General features: G+C 39.9%; 1 protein-coding gene and 4 non-coding genes across 6 annotated transcripts in view; 2 read left to right on the top strand and 3 right to left on the bottom strand.

Moving 5' to 3' along the window:
* Window positions 1-3805, bottom strand: part of LOC135488412 (uncharacterized) — a 93794-nt gene extending 89989 nt beyond the window's left edge. The window contains exon 1 of one of the 2 annotated variants that reach the window (XM_064773017.1): window positions 3544-3805. In XM_064773017.1, coding sequence (XP_064629087.1) covers window positions 3544-3622 — 79 coding nt within the window. In that variant the 5' untranslated portion in view covers window positions 3623-3805. The remainder of the gene's footprint in view (window positions 1-3543) is intronic. The other variant, XM_064773018.1, reaches the window with a different exon arrangement.
* Window positions 3806-11162: 7357 nt separating this feature from the next.
* On the bottom strand, window positions 11163-11234 carry Trnaq-uug (transfer RNA glutamine (anticodon UUG)). Its single transcript has one exon. It is a non-coding gene; the product is annotated as a tRNA-Gln (tRNA).
* A 128-nt stretch (window positions 11235-11362) lies between these two features.
* On the top strand, window positions 11363-11434 carry Trnaq-cug (transfer RNA glutamine (anticodon CUG)). Its single transcript has one exon. It is a non-coding gene; the product is annotated as a tRNA-Gln (tRNA).
* A 1373-nt stretch (window positions 11435-12807) lies between these two features.
* Trnaq-uug (transfer RNA glutamine (anticodon UUG)) lies at window positions 12808-12879 on the bottom strand. Its single transcript has one exon. It is a non-coding gene; the product is annotated as a tRNA-Gln (tRNA).
* A 125-nt stretch (window positions 12880-13004) lies between these two features.
* On the top strand, window positions 13005-13076 carry Trnaq-cug (transfer RNA glutamine (anticodon CUG)). Its single transcript has one exon. It is a non-coding gene; the product is annotated as a tRNA-Gln (tRNA).
* Window positions 13077-15155: the final 2079 nt, after the last annotated feature.

Raw genomic sequence — 15155 nt, 5'->3', positions numbered from 1 at the left:
TAGCTATGGATCATTTCACGAGAAAATGGTCATGTACGCAAATAAGTCTAAAAAGGCTGACAAAAGTTGGCTGTATTTCGCTTCAAATGCCTCGTACTTGGTCATACTTGTTGAATATCATCTGCGATTCTTGCAAAGTAGACATTTTAGATATATACTTTAGATGATATATAACATCTTGTTCTGGGTGAAATCAACAAAAATTGGAGTGTCATTTTCTAGTGAAATTTACTGTAAAAATACATTTTCTATAGAGGTAGTCGAGAGACAGGCTGAACTGAATTTAGGTTTCACATCATACCATTTAAGAAAGTCAGGAACGACAAAGTTAGATTCGTCACGGTGACAAAATGAAGATTTCGAATTTAACGCTTGTCATCTTTCCATATAATACGTGAGGCCATTTGGTTGCCAAAAGGCAAGAGTTAATCTATCCTCGACTAAGGTTAGACGTTGATATCGTTAGGTTCAGATTCGCGTCTCCTGTGATGTGACATTGTCTGCGCTTTCATCCTCGTTTTGTACTTATGCGGGTAATGGAAATCTATACGAGTTTTATCTTTATTCAATTTACGGGACGATGTTCCCGACGTATCGGTTGGGGAAGCATTTTTTGCTCAGGTACGCACTGCTCATATAGGTGTTTTATTATGCGGAGCCGGAGAGGCATGATGCTGAGAAAATCATCAAGGTGGTTTGTTCAAAACGCATGACATTTGGCAGACTGACCATTCATACTTTGGTACCCGCAATTCCGAAACGTGGATATGGCGTTTGCCCTTTGTACATAACACTACTGCCAGCATAATACTTAAAAATGAATGTTTAAATTTTACTTACATGTCGTTTAGATTGTTTCTGCTGGCGGTAAAGTAGAATGATTGTCACATATTATGCAACTGTTGGAAAAATATCGTGTTTGCTGATTAGCTAACAACATGTAAAAATCACGATGTTATGTTGCACCTGGTTGTCGCCAATGGGCTACAACATCATCCCAATTTTCTAATTTTACCAGGAGCTGTCATATTGTCAAGCTATTTTTCTTTTAAATGACTAATAAGAATTATAAAATTAGACTAATTCTGCACCGAATTGATTGTACTTGCCTGGAGTGATATCACAAGTTAAATCTCGATGGTAAACGAGGTCTTCTTGACTGAAGCAAGGCTGTTAGTTGAAAAGCCGGATATAAATCCATTTTCAACAAGTTGAGGAGATACTCATTCATGGTTCAGGTTCAAAAAGGAGCTAAGGGCTGAATATGGACACAGGCTGCAACAGATATTTGACCCGGAGGACGCGTGCACGTGGGTTAGCCGCTGCAGGTGTCCAACCTGTCGTCTATAAACATATGGTTAAAAATACTCTCGTTTTTGTTTTAAAATGTTGGTATTGTAATTTTATTTTAGCGGACACCCGCGAGCAGGTCTCTGACCTTTGGGTAGTGCCGCATGGGCACTGGTTTTTAGGCTTGTTTTTAATTTGTTATTTAATTTTTTCAATTATATTTTATTACAATTGTATGTATCTTTCCTATCAGTGTCCATGAAATAAAATTATATAATATAATATTATATTATGTAGTTACATCTTGTACTCTTTATCGGCTCAAACACAGACCTTGAGGTTCGACATGATGGTTAGAAAAACGTAGTCAGGAATTCGATACGCCAGCGTCCAGATGCATGGGAATTAAGGTACCAGAATCGAGGCATCACTGGTCGGGTCCTTGACCAGATATATCATCATGATACTTAAACATAAAACTAAGTAATATGCCAAGGAAACAAACGTATATGAAGCGTAGTTAACCCTAACTGTAATTCATCCACACAAGTCTGGGAACTAAATTTCGAAGTGAAATCTCTACAGTGGACGAGCATGAGATTAACCAGACAGGATTAACTGAGGATTTCTGTGTTGTCCTCTAAGGATTACAAGGACGCCCCAATACTTCATCGGTGGCCATGCCTTTCCAGGCAACGAGGCACTAATGTTATATGACGTTTCAGCAAAGCACTGCTGATATTCAGACGAGGGACTAATATCACATTTCACTAACGTACTGCTCATTTTCAAATGTTTCAAATGAGATTTAAACATTTTGATTTAATGATTCCTAAGGTTGCAGTTAAGAGAAAAATACTGACTTAGAAATTAAATCGGATTAACTAACTGGAACGTTATGGAAATGCCTTATCCGCTGAGGAATTCTTGGCCGGTTTTTGTTCAGCTACCATTCTGGAAGTTTACGGATACGCGACATCGATCATTTTTATTGTCATAATCAGTAAAGATTGTAGCGTTCGCAGCTAAGCCGGTTCGTCGAGAAGCTAAAGCTGTTAAAGTGTTCCTTGGACTTTTGTAACCGTCAAGGGCATATAAACGTAATGTTAATGTTGGTCCAAAGACCGACAATGGGAATCTAACACTTGTAACACCTTACAGAGCTGAAGACTCATAGCGGTTCTTCGATATCGAAGTAACAAAGTGCGCTTCTCAGGAAAGAGCGTGATTCGCACGGCAACATGCGAGATTTGACAAGTTTCGTTATTCAATCAGAAGAGATCAATTACGCTTCGAAGTTCAGGTATCATAACGGATTATCTTTTTGAGGTTTATTTCAATTTGGTTTCAAACTTTCAGTAACGTTTTATAGTTAAACTTGTGGAGGGTTTGTTTGGACAAATTGGTGACAATCTCAATTATATACAATTTTGTTGATGAAAAACTTCATGAAATGAGTTTTTTTCCCTTCATAACTCATACGATTTCAGAATAAGGTCTGTCCAAACACATGTGTAAATGAGATTCAAATGATCATGCCCACTCCAGCCCTTACCCTAATATTACTGCTGATCTATCGGTAGCCTCGCTTTATGGCTTAAAACCCTAAAATACCAAATCGGCGATTACAAATTCAGAAGCCATACGAGAATATTCCTCTCCTACATGTAAGTTCCAAACAGACTCAACTCTAGTCGACGTAATTTCACTCACGATTTTCATATTTCTAAAAAATCTTTATAATAACAGTTAAAGAAAACAGGCAAAAGTAATCGCACATTGATTCCTTTAATGGAAACGTTGAATCTAAAAACTGTCGCTCCTTAGTATCGAGCTCGACTTTACGGTAGTTACGGCTTTACATTCGACGAAGTACATTTAGAAGAAAATGTGGTATAAAGTAGAAAAAAAGATTGAAAATCCCAGGATTTTTTATATAATGGGAGTGATATTAAAGGCATACTGTTCAGATTTTACGTCGAATATAGACCTCGTGTAGACATTTCACCCTCAACGCTTGCTTACGCGACGTAATTCGAAACGTTACAAACAAACTTTCGTCAAATCAGTTCTGATTTATCCCCCACACATACTTATTTCAAATCTTGAAGAAACAAAACATGCAGAGAATAATAACAAAGTTGTAAAAAATTGTGTCCAACCATTTTCTGTCGTGACAGCGGAATTGTTAACACTTTCAACAATATCTACAACACCAAGAAAGTGTGAAAGTATAAATGAATATGTACTTACTACCGGCAACTGTGTAACTTCCAAGACAAAGGTATATAAACACCAAAACGAGTAAAGACCATACTCCGTAGGTACTCATGCCGCAATTGTATACTTATCACCAGCACCGCGCCTTCCGTGAAATAAACCAAGTTAATATCAAAATCGCCCTTTTCATATAAGACTCTCTAGAGTTAAACGTAAATGATGACTCAATCCACCCCCGTATGCATCTGAGAAGACAAACCCTGAATGTTCCGCTCCAAATCGCGGACGATCTCCGACAGGCGGCGTTGCAGCCTGTATCTCAGGTACGTCATTCATTCACTTTCTGCGAGATTAATAATTGATTTTTTGTACACGGTACGTGATGATTTGGCCACTGTGTCGTATTTATATGGTAAATTGCAAGGGTGTTCTCGCCGCTTGTTGAATCAATGTGAGGTTTCTATTATTGTAAGTCATGAACGTATGTTGGCTATCGACTTCGATTGGCTATAAAGGCCAACAGCAGTTATACCACTTTAGCTGAGCACTCGTGCAATATTTGATTGGTAAATTTAGCATCGTGGTGCATCACTGGTGTTTGATATGCATATGTATTCATTAAATCGATCGCTCTTAATAGGATGCAGACTATTTATGGCAAAAAGGCAGTTAAAAGGCCGTTGTTTTTGTTGTTGTTGTTGTTGCTGCTGGTGTTGCTGCTGTTCCTGTTGTTGCTGTTGTTGCTGTTTCTGTTGCTGCCTCCGTTGATGTTGTTGTCGGTTTTGTTGCTATTGTTGGGCACTAAAATGTGCGTTCCCTCAGGATGGGATCACAAAGACATCTGGTTATCATTTCGTCCGTCACTTTTCACCCTCATTTCAAACAAGCCTTAGTCAATGTAAAACAAACATTCTCATGACAAGTGACCACGTGACCCGTTACAAGTGACAACCAGAATCGTCTGAAAACCCGGTCACATAACGTTTTCAGTGTTTCCGTTTCAGCGTGTTTCCCCGGGAAATGTTACACCGGGCATATTCAGCAACCACCGGCAATGATTACGAGGATCAGCTAAAACACACACACCTACGCACTAAAAGCTCCGGCAGAAAAGAACCCAAATAAATGAAACCAGAAAAAGTCGAGTTTCGAAATTTTACAAAAACTGTGGTGCCGAGATCCACAAATATGAAGAGCAATTTCAATTGTCAGATTTCTAGAGTTTCCTTACATTTTCTTTTTTTACGTTAAGATGAACCTTGAGGAATGTAATTGTTGCTTGCCATTGGCGACAGCATGGCAATCTGCCAGGGAGTTTATCACAATTCCTGTCATCTCTTAAAGCTTGTTCGATTACATGCGCCTTGCCTACACGTGCAAACACGCGAAAGCGGGGCATTCATTTACCCGTCTGACGTCACAACTATTGGGGCTGTCCCACAGAGCGGGTTACTTCGGAAGAATTACGCACCTTTAAAATAAAATGGCAACAGGAATCGAAGTCGCTATAAATTAGAACAAAATTTGTAAAGCTCATTCAACATACTTTTTTTCTGCTTATCGACTGTTACTTATTTATGATGGGATTTTAACATACTTATGTAAAGAAATCTCAGATTTCCGTACACCACTTCGAGTTACATGCATTTATATGAAATAGTTCCGTTTTATGCCCTATTTAGACTCTTCCTTGTCAATTAACGTGATTTTGGGCAAAAAAAGCTAAACTTCTATTTGATAGGATTGCTTTACATCCCTGTAACGTATATCCAATGTCAGCAAATTATTGAAAGAGAGAAAAAAGATTATTTAATCCCTTCCTTTATTCGAATGGTTGAATTTTGACTGTAAGAGGCTTTTATGTTTACAATGTATGGAATATGAGCTATTGTTGGAATTGATATTAAGCAGACTACATGAATTTAATTTCCTCTCATATCCATAGAACCTAATATAAAAATTACAAAAAAGGATCATAAACATGATTGATTATGTTCAAAAAGTAAGTTGAATTAAGTTACATGTATTTCTTTAGAAAACAATACTTATTATTCATCTGCGTTCCCAGTCAAAGATGGACAGTCCTGTGCAGGTGACGAATAGTTCGTGCTAGATGCAGGTTCCAGACGGCCCAACTAGTCCCTCTGGGCTGCAAAGTCTGGGCATTTTGGGGGTGGCAGTGGCAGAGGTCGATTTGCCCGATTCCCAGCTTAGGGCGCATGAGTGTTGGGAGTGTTCAAGATAAAGTTTCCGTGTTGCTAGAGTATGTTGTCGACAAAGCATGCCGATCTACCGTCGTTGTACCTATGTCCATCCATCGTGCGCCTGAGTTTGTAAAGTTCGGGCTCGGCTTTTTTTCAAGATATTAATGATAATGATAATAATGTTATTTAAATAATTGAAAAATGAATAATAATAATAATAGAATATGTATGAATGAATAAATAACAACAAAATGAAGATGAAAAAAGAGAAAGATATAGTGGATTCACTGGGAATCGAACCCGTGAACCACCAGACCGAAAGTCTAGCATTCTAACCGTTGAACCACCAAGGCTTTCACGTTTGGATGGAGATTTTCGTCGCATCTAATAGCCAGGCTATGGCGATCTGAACCTTGTGTGAAATAGAGCGAATTTCGGTGAACTAAGGACCGGCCTTGTGATGGTTCATGGATATCAAACCACCGCAAGACAAGAATCGAGATTTTAGGTTTTTCTCTTAAAGTTTCCTTTTTTAAATACGTATTATCGATATGATAGTGTTCCATGTACAAGTGGGCCAAATTGGGCATGACATGCTCGCTGGCGTTATTGATGAAAAAATATGAATCTATGTTATCTGCATTGACCAGATGCAGACCAAAGTACTCATCCTACCTTTTTTCCTGCTCGACAAAACTTAGATCGGAAACTGTTAGCTAGATAATCTTCTGCATTGAAAGGAGCCAACACCGGGTGGATTTTTTGGATATTTCATACTCTCACTCACATTAGCAAATGGTCAATGAGTCTTTGGGGCAAAACAATTCCGCTGCTGCTGACAAGAGTGCGGAACGTTTGATCCCGTGCGGGGTAACTGTCAACACACGATGCCAATACGGCTGGAGATGATTAGATATGTCGCCCATTCCTCGTCTCTTGGTATTACTCTATCTTCACTTTTATAAGGTCGAGTGAATTTTCCGACATCATCTCCTGTGCAATTATGCGTTAAACTGGCCACCAAATTGGACGTGGGTAAAATTAAGTTGTAAAATTTGTCTCAAAAACTACTTGTTTAGAATGCTTAAAGCTTAGAATGGTGACACCTTTGTCAGGGGAGTACTCTCCTCTTTACGTCATCCCCCTGTTTATTATCCTTCCGATTAATTGACTTCGTAATATTCTAACTCTAATTGATATTGATATCTCGCCCGTCTTCCTACGCAGAAAGTCTATTGTTTAGTTAATAAGTCTACATCCGAGAGTTAAAGTAATGCAGAGGTTTTGGAATGTAAAGCATTCACCAATCTCGGTTTCAAAAACTTTCCTCTGTTGTTCGCATTCCGAGAAGTTGTATGCTATTATTTATGAAAAATGACTCAAAAGAATCATTACGGGACAGTTATAAAAGACTTTTGTGACACACCTTCCATATTGTACTTGCCTCGGGCTGTTTGGGAATGAGAAAGAGGAAGAGGAAGAAAAATGAAATTTTTATCAAAGCTCGTCTCGAGCCTATTCAGTTCCGTTCTTGCGCCTTGCGAAACTTTGCTATCTTCTTGGTGGTTTCTGTACTATTGAGTATCAGAGTGATTTCAATGACATTTCATGTCCAGAGCTCTTGATAAATAGCCCATTGGCGAGGTTACGAAAGTGTTAAACTGAAAAGTTAGTTATTCACTTTGATTAACATTAAAGAACTATCCCAAATTCAATTTCACGTTTCAAAGTTCAAATGAACGGCGTAACTAGACCTTTAAGAGTTTTTAAGGACAAACAAATCATCCCTTAGACAATCTCTCGATCGGAATCTTGAGCAAGAATGGAACTCTATGAATGGCCATCGTAATTGGAAGATTATTTGCTTTGCAAGGGTGTTCAGTCGCGATAGTCGACCAATCAGCATCGTTCCGCCATTCTTTGGTTTATCTTGCTCCAAAGTCGCCACTGAGAATGACATTTTGTAATGTCATGAAAAGGATCTTGCTAATTCCGCTCTTTAGAACGATATTGCTAACCTTTGCCGTTTACCTGGTGAATATTTACACATGTCACCTTGAATTTCTTGAATAGGATGAATACACAATCATATTGACTGACACCCATGGCCTCTTCAGCAAACTCCATCGAGGTCGCATAAAGAAAACTTGGTTCCATTTACTCAGGCTAATCAAAGCAGAAGTAAAAGTCGTCTAGATCCAAAGCTAGGCTACATGTATGCAGGAATCCGATTCAATGAACGGGCGGACAGATTGGCAGGGAATGCTGTGGTCGTTGGCGACCAGGACACTACTGCACCAAACACCGCTGACGCGATCGTCTGAAACGTGCAGGAAAAGGAGATGAAGATGGCGGAGAGAGCGAAGACACTTTGTTCATTGCGGATCTGCATGAGAACGGCACCGACGAGTGGTTCTGTGGAGGGAATGAACCGCGCATAGAAACTCGTATACGAAATGGTGCCTTGTCAAAAACACGACTACGAATACTTCTTGAAATGCTAGGGGAAGAGGGCCAGCGTAGTCGCCGGAACCACTGCTATTCTGACATCAGACAAGAAGATCTCGAAGAACAGCTCTTGGTTCATCTGTTACTGAATAAAAATACCAAGGTCCAGTCGGGGTTTGAACCCAAGACCCTTGGATTACAAGGCAAACCCACCGACTGAACGAATTGGCAATTCCCTATTGCCTGGTCTAGTAGGAAGAATGCCAGCACCGCTACAGATTTGTCAGTAGATATTACCTTTGTGAGTCTCGTAGCATCGCATCATCATTCAAAGCATAAAAAAATGATATTGCTAATTCCGCATCCGATAATCCGATATCGATAATTCGGTCGGATTATTTAGAAGTCTTGCGTTGTGCATGCGTTGCATTTGTTGAAATCAGAACATCTCACTTTCGTCGCTGTTGAGAAGTTTTATCATCATCATTATCATCATCACCAACATCATCATCAACGGCGTCCTAGCCCAGACGTGGCCTTTACCATACATCTGTGCAATCAGTTCAGTGATATTGTTTACCTTTTCAGACCATTCCTTTTATTTGTCGATTATAAAATCCGAGTTGTCTGAGTTTGGGACTCCAATCTGTGTGGTCAACCATATGTGGCAATGGGCGATATGAATAAAGACTAGCAAATGCTTTTACTTCAATTCTGTACAGAAAGGCCTAGTGTAAATGTACATAAAGTTTTAGATAAAAGCATTTGCTAGTCTTTATTCATATCACCCAATGGCTGGTCCCCCATCGCTCAATTACATTTAACCACATCATTTTGCGACTGGCCGCGCTTGCAGATTAAGGACAGGGCTGAGGTTTGTTTGACATCAAAAGGGCTTTTTTCTAATAAACCAAACATGTCACTTCGTACAGATGATTGATTGCATATAGCGAACACGTTCTTTTATTTGACGGAGGCGACATTTATGTAATATTGGTGTTTTTCTTAGAGCAGTCCTCGCAATCGAGCATCCCTGTACTCATGGTGCCACAGAACAAAAAAAAGGAATATGGGGCCTGATGAAATACTCTAGTTACACCTATCTAAGATTGCCTCATTCCGAAATTGACATAAGCCAGGACAATACGTCAGGACCATCGGACAAACCATTGTCTCGAATTGAACATTTTGAATGGCATCAAGGACCATATGCATAATATCTCCCGTTCTTGAATATTTAGAAACGGCCGCAGATCGATGAAACTAGAGGTATACCAGCTTTGTTTTTCATCACACCACAGACAATTTTTTGTCATCAGATAAATTGAGCTCGCATATCCATGCTTGTTTTTGAACTTTTTTTTTGAGCTTGTTATGAACACACACTGACAAAGAGTACATTTATCATTTGATTACCTTTGCTATCAATCTGACCCTACCTTGTCCAGCGTTCGACCAAAGAAATCCGTCTGTGCATTTTTGCCCATTAGCAAGTTGGTCCGGCACCGGCTATTACGTTACATGTAACTATGTGGTAAAGATCTTTTCCATGCCACGAAAGTACCACCAAGTTCGCTCTCTTGTCCTTTGCGGACAGGAGTGATGTTTTTTTTACTTTGGGTTGAGAAGGCAACATGTAATTTGACCTAATAATCTAACCCTTTCGCCGCCGATAGAATGAAAAACCTGCGTGTTCCTTTCACGAATTGATTCGACACAAAGTTTGGTTAAAGTGGCCGGCGCCCTTCATTTTCATTCAGATATGGCCGAATGGCTAAAGAAACATTGTGGAACAAGAAATACGGCACAAATGCTGACCAATGATGCTTCAGAAATTGGAGCTATATCAATGATTAAGTACCAGAAGCGTGTTCTCACCCTCAACTTTCGCTAAAAAAGATAACGCCCACGTTAGTGTCTAATGCTGATTGGAGAGCTCTGCCCCACCAGTCCTACCAGGAGTAACAGTCATGAAGCCATCAGCCGTGCGACAGATGACTCTCAATCTCGAATTATAAGTGTTGACTATCATTTCGCGTCATTATCACCTGCAGAAGTCATCACAGTAGTCGATCTGTTAGCGTGTGTGGTCACGATTGATTCATGGTAAATTGGCAACGATCAAGAAAATCAGCAGCCTACACGACTATATGATATTCAGGAAAGTCATCTCAGGAGGAAGGTATTTCAAACATAACTCAACAGAATACCATTGCCTGAACGGCTTCTGAACATATCAGTATTCACTTACTCAACAGATTTCCTTTCACCGGTACTTTTTCAAATGTTCTAGCCAAAACCCATCGGAAAATTACATTACATTACGTTTATTAGCCCTCTTGCCAGTTTTGGCCCATTAACTCAAAAAGCTATTTCGTGGGGGGTCGATGTTGTCAACATTAACCCTTTGATAAGACAGTGGAACAATGGAATTTAGGCCTATGTACGAGGGGGGCTTTGTTTAACGACAATAGACCGTGTATTGTGCTCGGCCTAAATGCTTTTAACGTCGAGGTAGAGGGATAAAGAAACATAATGTGCATCGCCCATGTCGGTCGTAGCAGCTGCCGCGTGACTAGTGTGATACCCTCCTCGACTTCCTACACTTGATGTTGACAAATCAATGTGTCAAGATCAGTCACACTCTATCATTATCGTCGATCTGTTAGTGTGTGCGATCAAGATTAATGATAGATCGGACAGATTAATAGAATACATCGCCAATCACTCATTTGACGATTGCCGGAAAGCGGGAATATCGCTGGATGTTGTAAAAGTACAGGTGGTCTGTCGGAGACCTTGACGTCAGGGTGTGGTAATGAGCATATTGGCAAAGCCATGTGCGCGCGTGGGACGGGGTGGGGTGGAAGTGACGGGTACCAAAAGCCCAAAACATGATCCAACATTTCAGAAACATGCCCACTTAATGGAAATCACGCTTTAAAACATACATGTACATGTGAAGAATACTTATTGTTCTATAAAAGCTGGTAAAAATGTAGGTTCCACCGAGATTTGAACTCGGATCGCGGGATTCAAAGTCCCGAATGCTGACCATTACACCATGGAACCTTCGATGTCAAAACATTGGCTTTCTGACGCCATGGCATGCCGGGCACGCTAATCAGTGAGCGCGGTAAGAACTCAATACCATAGTAAGTGATTATAATTTCGTCAAAGACCGCGGTCTAATCAGCGAGGGTTCCATGGTGTAATGGTTAGCACTCAGGACTCTGAATCCTGCGATCCGAGTTCAAATCTCGGTGGAACCTACTTTTACATGTACCAGACCAACTCGGTTCTATTACAAATTCGTCCAAATAATCTTTTTGATTCCGGCGAGTCTGTTGACAACTTTCGGCTGCCCGGATCCTGTCTTTATCAATATGGGCCTCACCTCTGATAGTAGCAAATAGAATCGCCCTCATAGTCTCTCATTAAATTGGTATGAATATGAGATACCTTGCATTTCTCTCTCACCACAGTTATATAAAGACAGACACTTTTCATTCAATATTCCGGGTTAACCATGCGAAATATCCACTCAATACGTACGAATTTCCAATAAGAAAATTCATGGTTAACCACAATGTCTGGAATGAGTCCTAAGCGCTATGCATGCAACATGTATACAAGTACATTATATTCAGTGATTTTTCAAGCTCCTGACTTGCTCTTAGAACTTAACCTCAGGCCATATCCCTATGCCCTCAGCAAAATAAAACGTACGTAAATGCCCAATGAACAGATACTTCTGGAAGGGGTGGTTGTTTGCACAGGATGGCACGAAAAACGGGCACGCATATTTTCTCCAACCTCAGACTAAACACATTTAGCACCAGTGGATAGAGAATCACTCAAGAAGAAAAACGAGACCCAGATATCGTGATTCGGTCTTAGAGTTCACGCCCCAGGGTCAATTTTGTGAAACGTACAGTCGGGAGTAATATTATTTACAGTTGTTCCAATTCAGTTCCTCTTCCAGCTCAATCCTTCGCAGTGGTTCAAAAAAAATCGCTGTTCCATCGCCTTGTGTATTCAAAATAGATTTCATTGAGATAACCAATAGCATTACCTTTTCCTTACCTCGCAGTTAAAACGATTCACGCCTAGGTCAATACACGGTCTATTGTCTATAAGTAAAGCCCGCGCGCACCTATAGGCCTAAATTCCCGTTTGTCTTATCAAGGGGTTATCAGGGCAAATCTCGATAACATCAACCACCTCGAAACATCATTCATGGCGGTCGGTAGGCCAGCACCGCAAGAGCAAGTGAACGTTTAGTGTGGTAATGATAGTTTCTTTGAAAACTATGCCCTCCTACAAGAAAGACAGGAGCCAGTGACACCTGGTGAAAAACCGGGTTAGATGTATTGATTTTTCTGCACGATAGACTTTTAAAACCTATCCTTTCGATATCAGCCGCATGTCACACACATTTGTTGCTAAAATACACTAAAAAGAAATTATATTCAAAGCAAATGACAGCTTCTTTGCGGACCATCAGAAAAGATGGGTTGGCTTGGGTTGTTTTTAGCACGGGGTGAACAAGAACACGTTCCTAAAGGTTATGGAGGAAGACTGACGGAGCAAAAGGAAGGCTAAGATGAAACGCATCTTTTCACTAAATTGAAGAAAATAAATTAGGTTCCACCGAGATTTGAACTCGGATCGCGGGATTCAAAGTCCCGAATGCTGACCATTACACCATGGAACCTTGGACGATACGACCTCAGTTTTGTGAGTTGGAATGGGGCCTATGCCCGCTCAGAAATTTAGAAAAACTGCACAGACTAAATTTTAAGGGTTGTAGATATTCAAAACTATGGTTGACTTGTGTATGGTTCCATGGTGTAATGGTAAGCACTCAGGACTCTGAATCCTGCGATCCGAGTTCAAATCTCGGTGGAACCTAATATAATATTTTTCACAGAAGGAATCATTCTTTTACATTTCAATTTATATCAGGGCACGAAACGGACATGAATTAGCTTAATGGTGAGGGGAGACGATGCATTATCAAAAGCAAAGGACTATTTTGCCACGTTTCGACAAACAATGTTAGTAGTAGACCGGAGTTTTTGTCATAATTCACCCCAATCATATTTTTCCTTTGATTCAGTCAGCAGGCTTTATCTCACATAGTCGTTTCGTAAAGGCAATAATCTCGCTGCATTTCAGGTGGTCTACTACGAATTCTCAATCACTTGAAAATTCAATATCAATACATTTTTTTCAAAAGAAGCTATTCGAAAGGCGAATTAGTTTAACAGTTGCGAAATGTTCAATCTTATCTCTGACCCACCAAACCTACTTGAATTGCTAAGTGATGGGACATTTGACAAGCAGACGGATAACAAGAGTTATCACCTCTAACCAGTAAAGCCAAACAAACAGTTGGCAAATTGGTATTCTGGCCTAGGATCTTACTGAAGTCATAGAGCACGTTCTGCTATTCAACATCCAGATGACTATACAACTTGGTTAAAACCTGTTGCAGTTGATACAACTGTTAGTAACAAAGAGCAGAATGATGCTTTGTGGTTTGGTTCATCCAGATAAAAAGCAAGTGCATGGTGATGATAAGCGTCTTGTTAATTTTTGTACAAGCTAATGAGGAGAAATAGATGAAGGGGCACCATTTTTTGGCGGCGATGACAAGCCACATGAGAATAAAATGCTGTCTGAAAACTCCAGGTGGCCTGCATACACTTGTCACAATTGAAAAATTTACTAGTATTTTCGATACTATTTCAAAGCACTTTCAAGTTTGCATGTCGTCTCTTGTGTGTCTTTGAAACGTAACTGCTGAAGAACAGGGTACATTTGAAGAAACCCGTCACACTTTTTACTAAATCTTTTGTCAAGTTTAAAAGTGACATTGATACCTTCTCAAAGCGACACACATTCTAAACATAAACTACTACATTATGTCATAAGCTATTGGAGCAATGCATTGACACAGAAAGAAATCCTGTAGCATTTTCTTTGTTCTTGGCGCTCGGGGAGTTCAACGCAAAAGACATTCGAAGCGGATTAACAGTAACATCATCCTCCCTTGATGAAACATTATTGTATTGAATGCCGATAATGGTATCGCGAATCTTCTTTCACTTACCTTCTATGCTTCTGATACTAAGCTTCGAATTCACCTGGTATCAAACAACGCTCACATCTACTTTTTAGCGCCTATGTCAGGCCTGATTTAAGGATGCTCTTCCCCAGGGAGGCGAACTTAGTCGGGTTGAAACACACATGGTGCTTTGAAGATTGCAACTCGCACCGGTTATAACAGATACAAAGAAACGATAAAAACATCATTGTCCAGTGGTAATCTTGACACTGCATCCTGGACAGCCTCTCCTTTTAAAACCCGGGATGGGAATGGCCGTGGGTGATTTTTTTTGTGTTGGAGAGCGCAGGCGGAACATTGAAGAGGTGGACGGAAATCCCCTAGTAGACTAAAGGCGAATAGGACAAGGAGAGCGCGGCGGTACTTGCAATGTCTTGATATTCTCATCATTTTGAGGGTCTGTGCTCCATTGTGTTGGTCGAGTTGGTAATCAAGTACTGCATAGCTATAGGCCTATTCGGGTAACTAAAGTACGGCCGGTTTCATTTTCCGCTGGAAATGTTTCAGAGGGTGTTTTCGCAAAGCCCTCAAAACGCCGACGCATACGCCTATGGCAAGCGGAGTGTCCAGTAATTAAAAATACCTAGTTTTATTCAAAAAACCTGGTTTTTTACCTAATAAACTAAGTTTATTTGGAAAAAATATAGGTTTTTTTAAAACAACCTTGTTTATTAGCTAATAAACCGAGTTTCTTTAATAAAACCAAGTTTTTTACCTAATAAACCTTGTTTCTATCCACAAATGTCAAGTTTAACAAATAAACTTGGTTTTATTCCCTAAAATGTAAGTTTTTCATGCAGTGGTAATAAACTTAGTTTTATAGCAAAGAATCTTGGTTTATTAACAATAACTGGACAAAT

The sequence above is a fragment of the Lineus longissimus genome, chromosome 5 (assembly GCF_910592395.1).
Source record: "Lineus longissimus chromosome 5, tnLinLong1.2, whole genome shotgun sequence".
Lineage (NCBI taxonomy): Eukaryota > Metazoa > Nemertea > Pilidiophora > Heteronemertea > Lineidae > Lineus > Lineus longissimus.
Note: the sequence above shows the minus strand (reverse complement) of the source record. Positions and strands in the feature narration are given on the sequence as shown.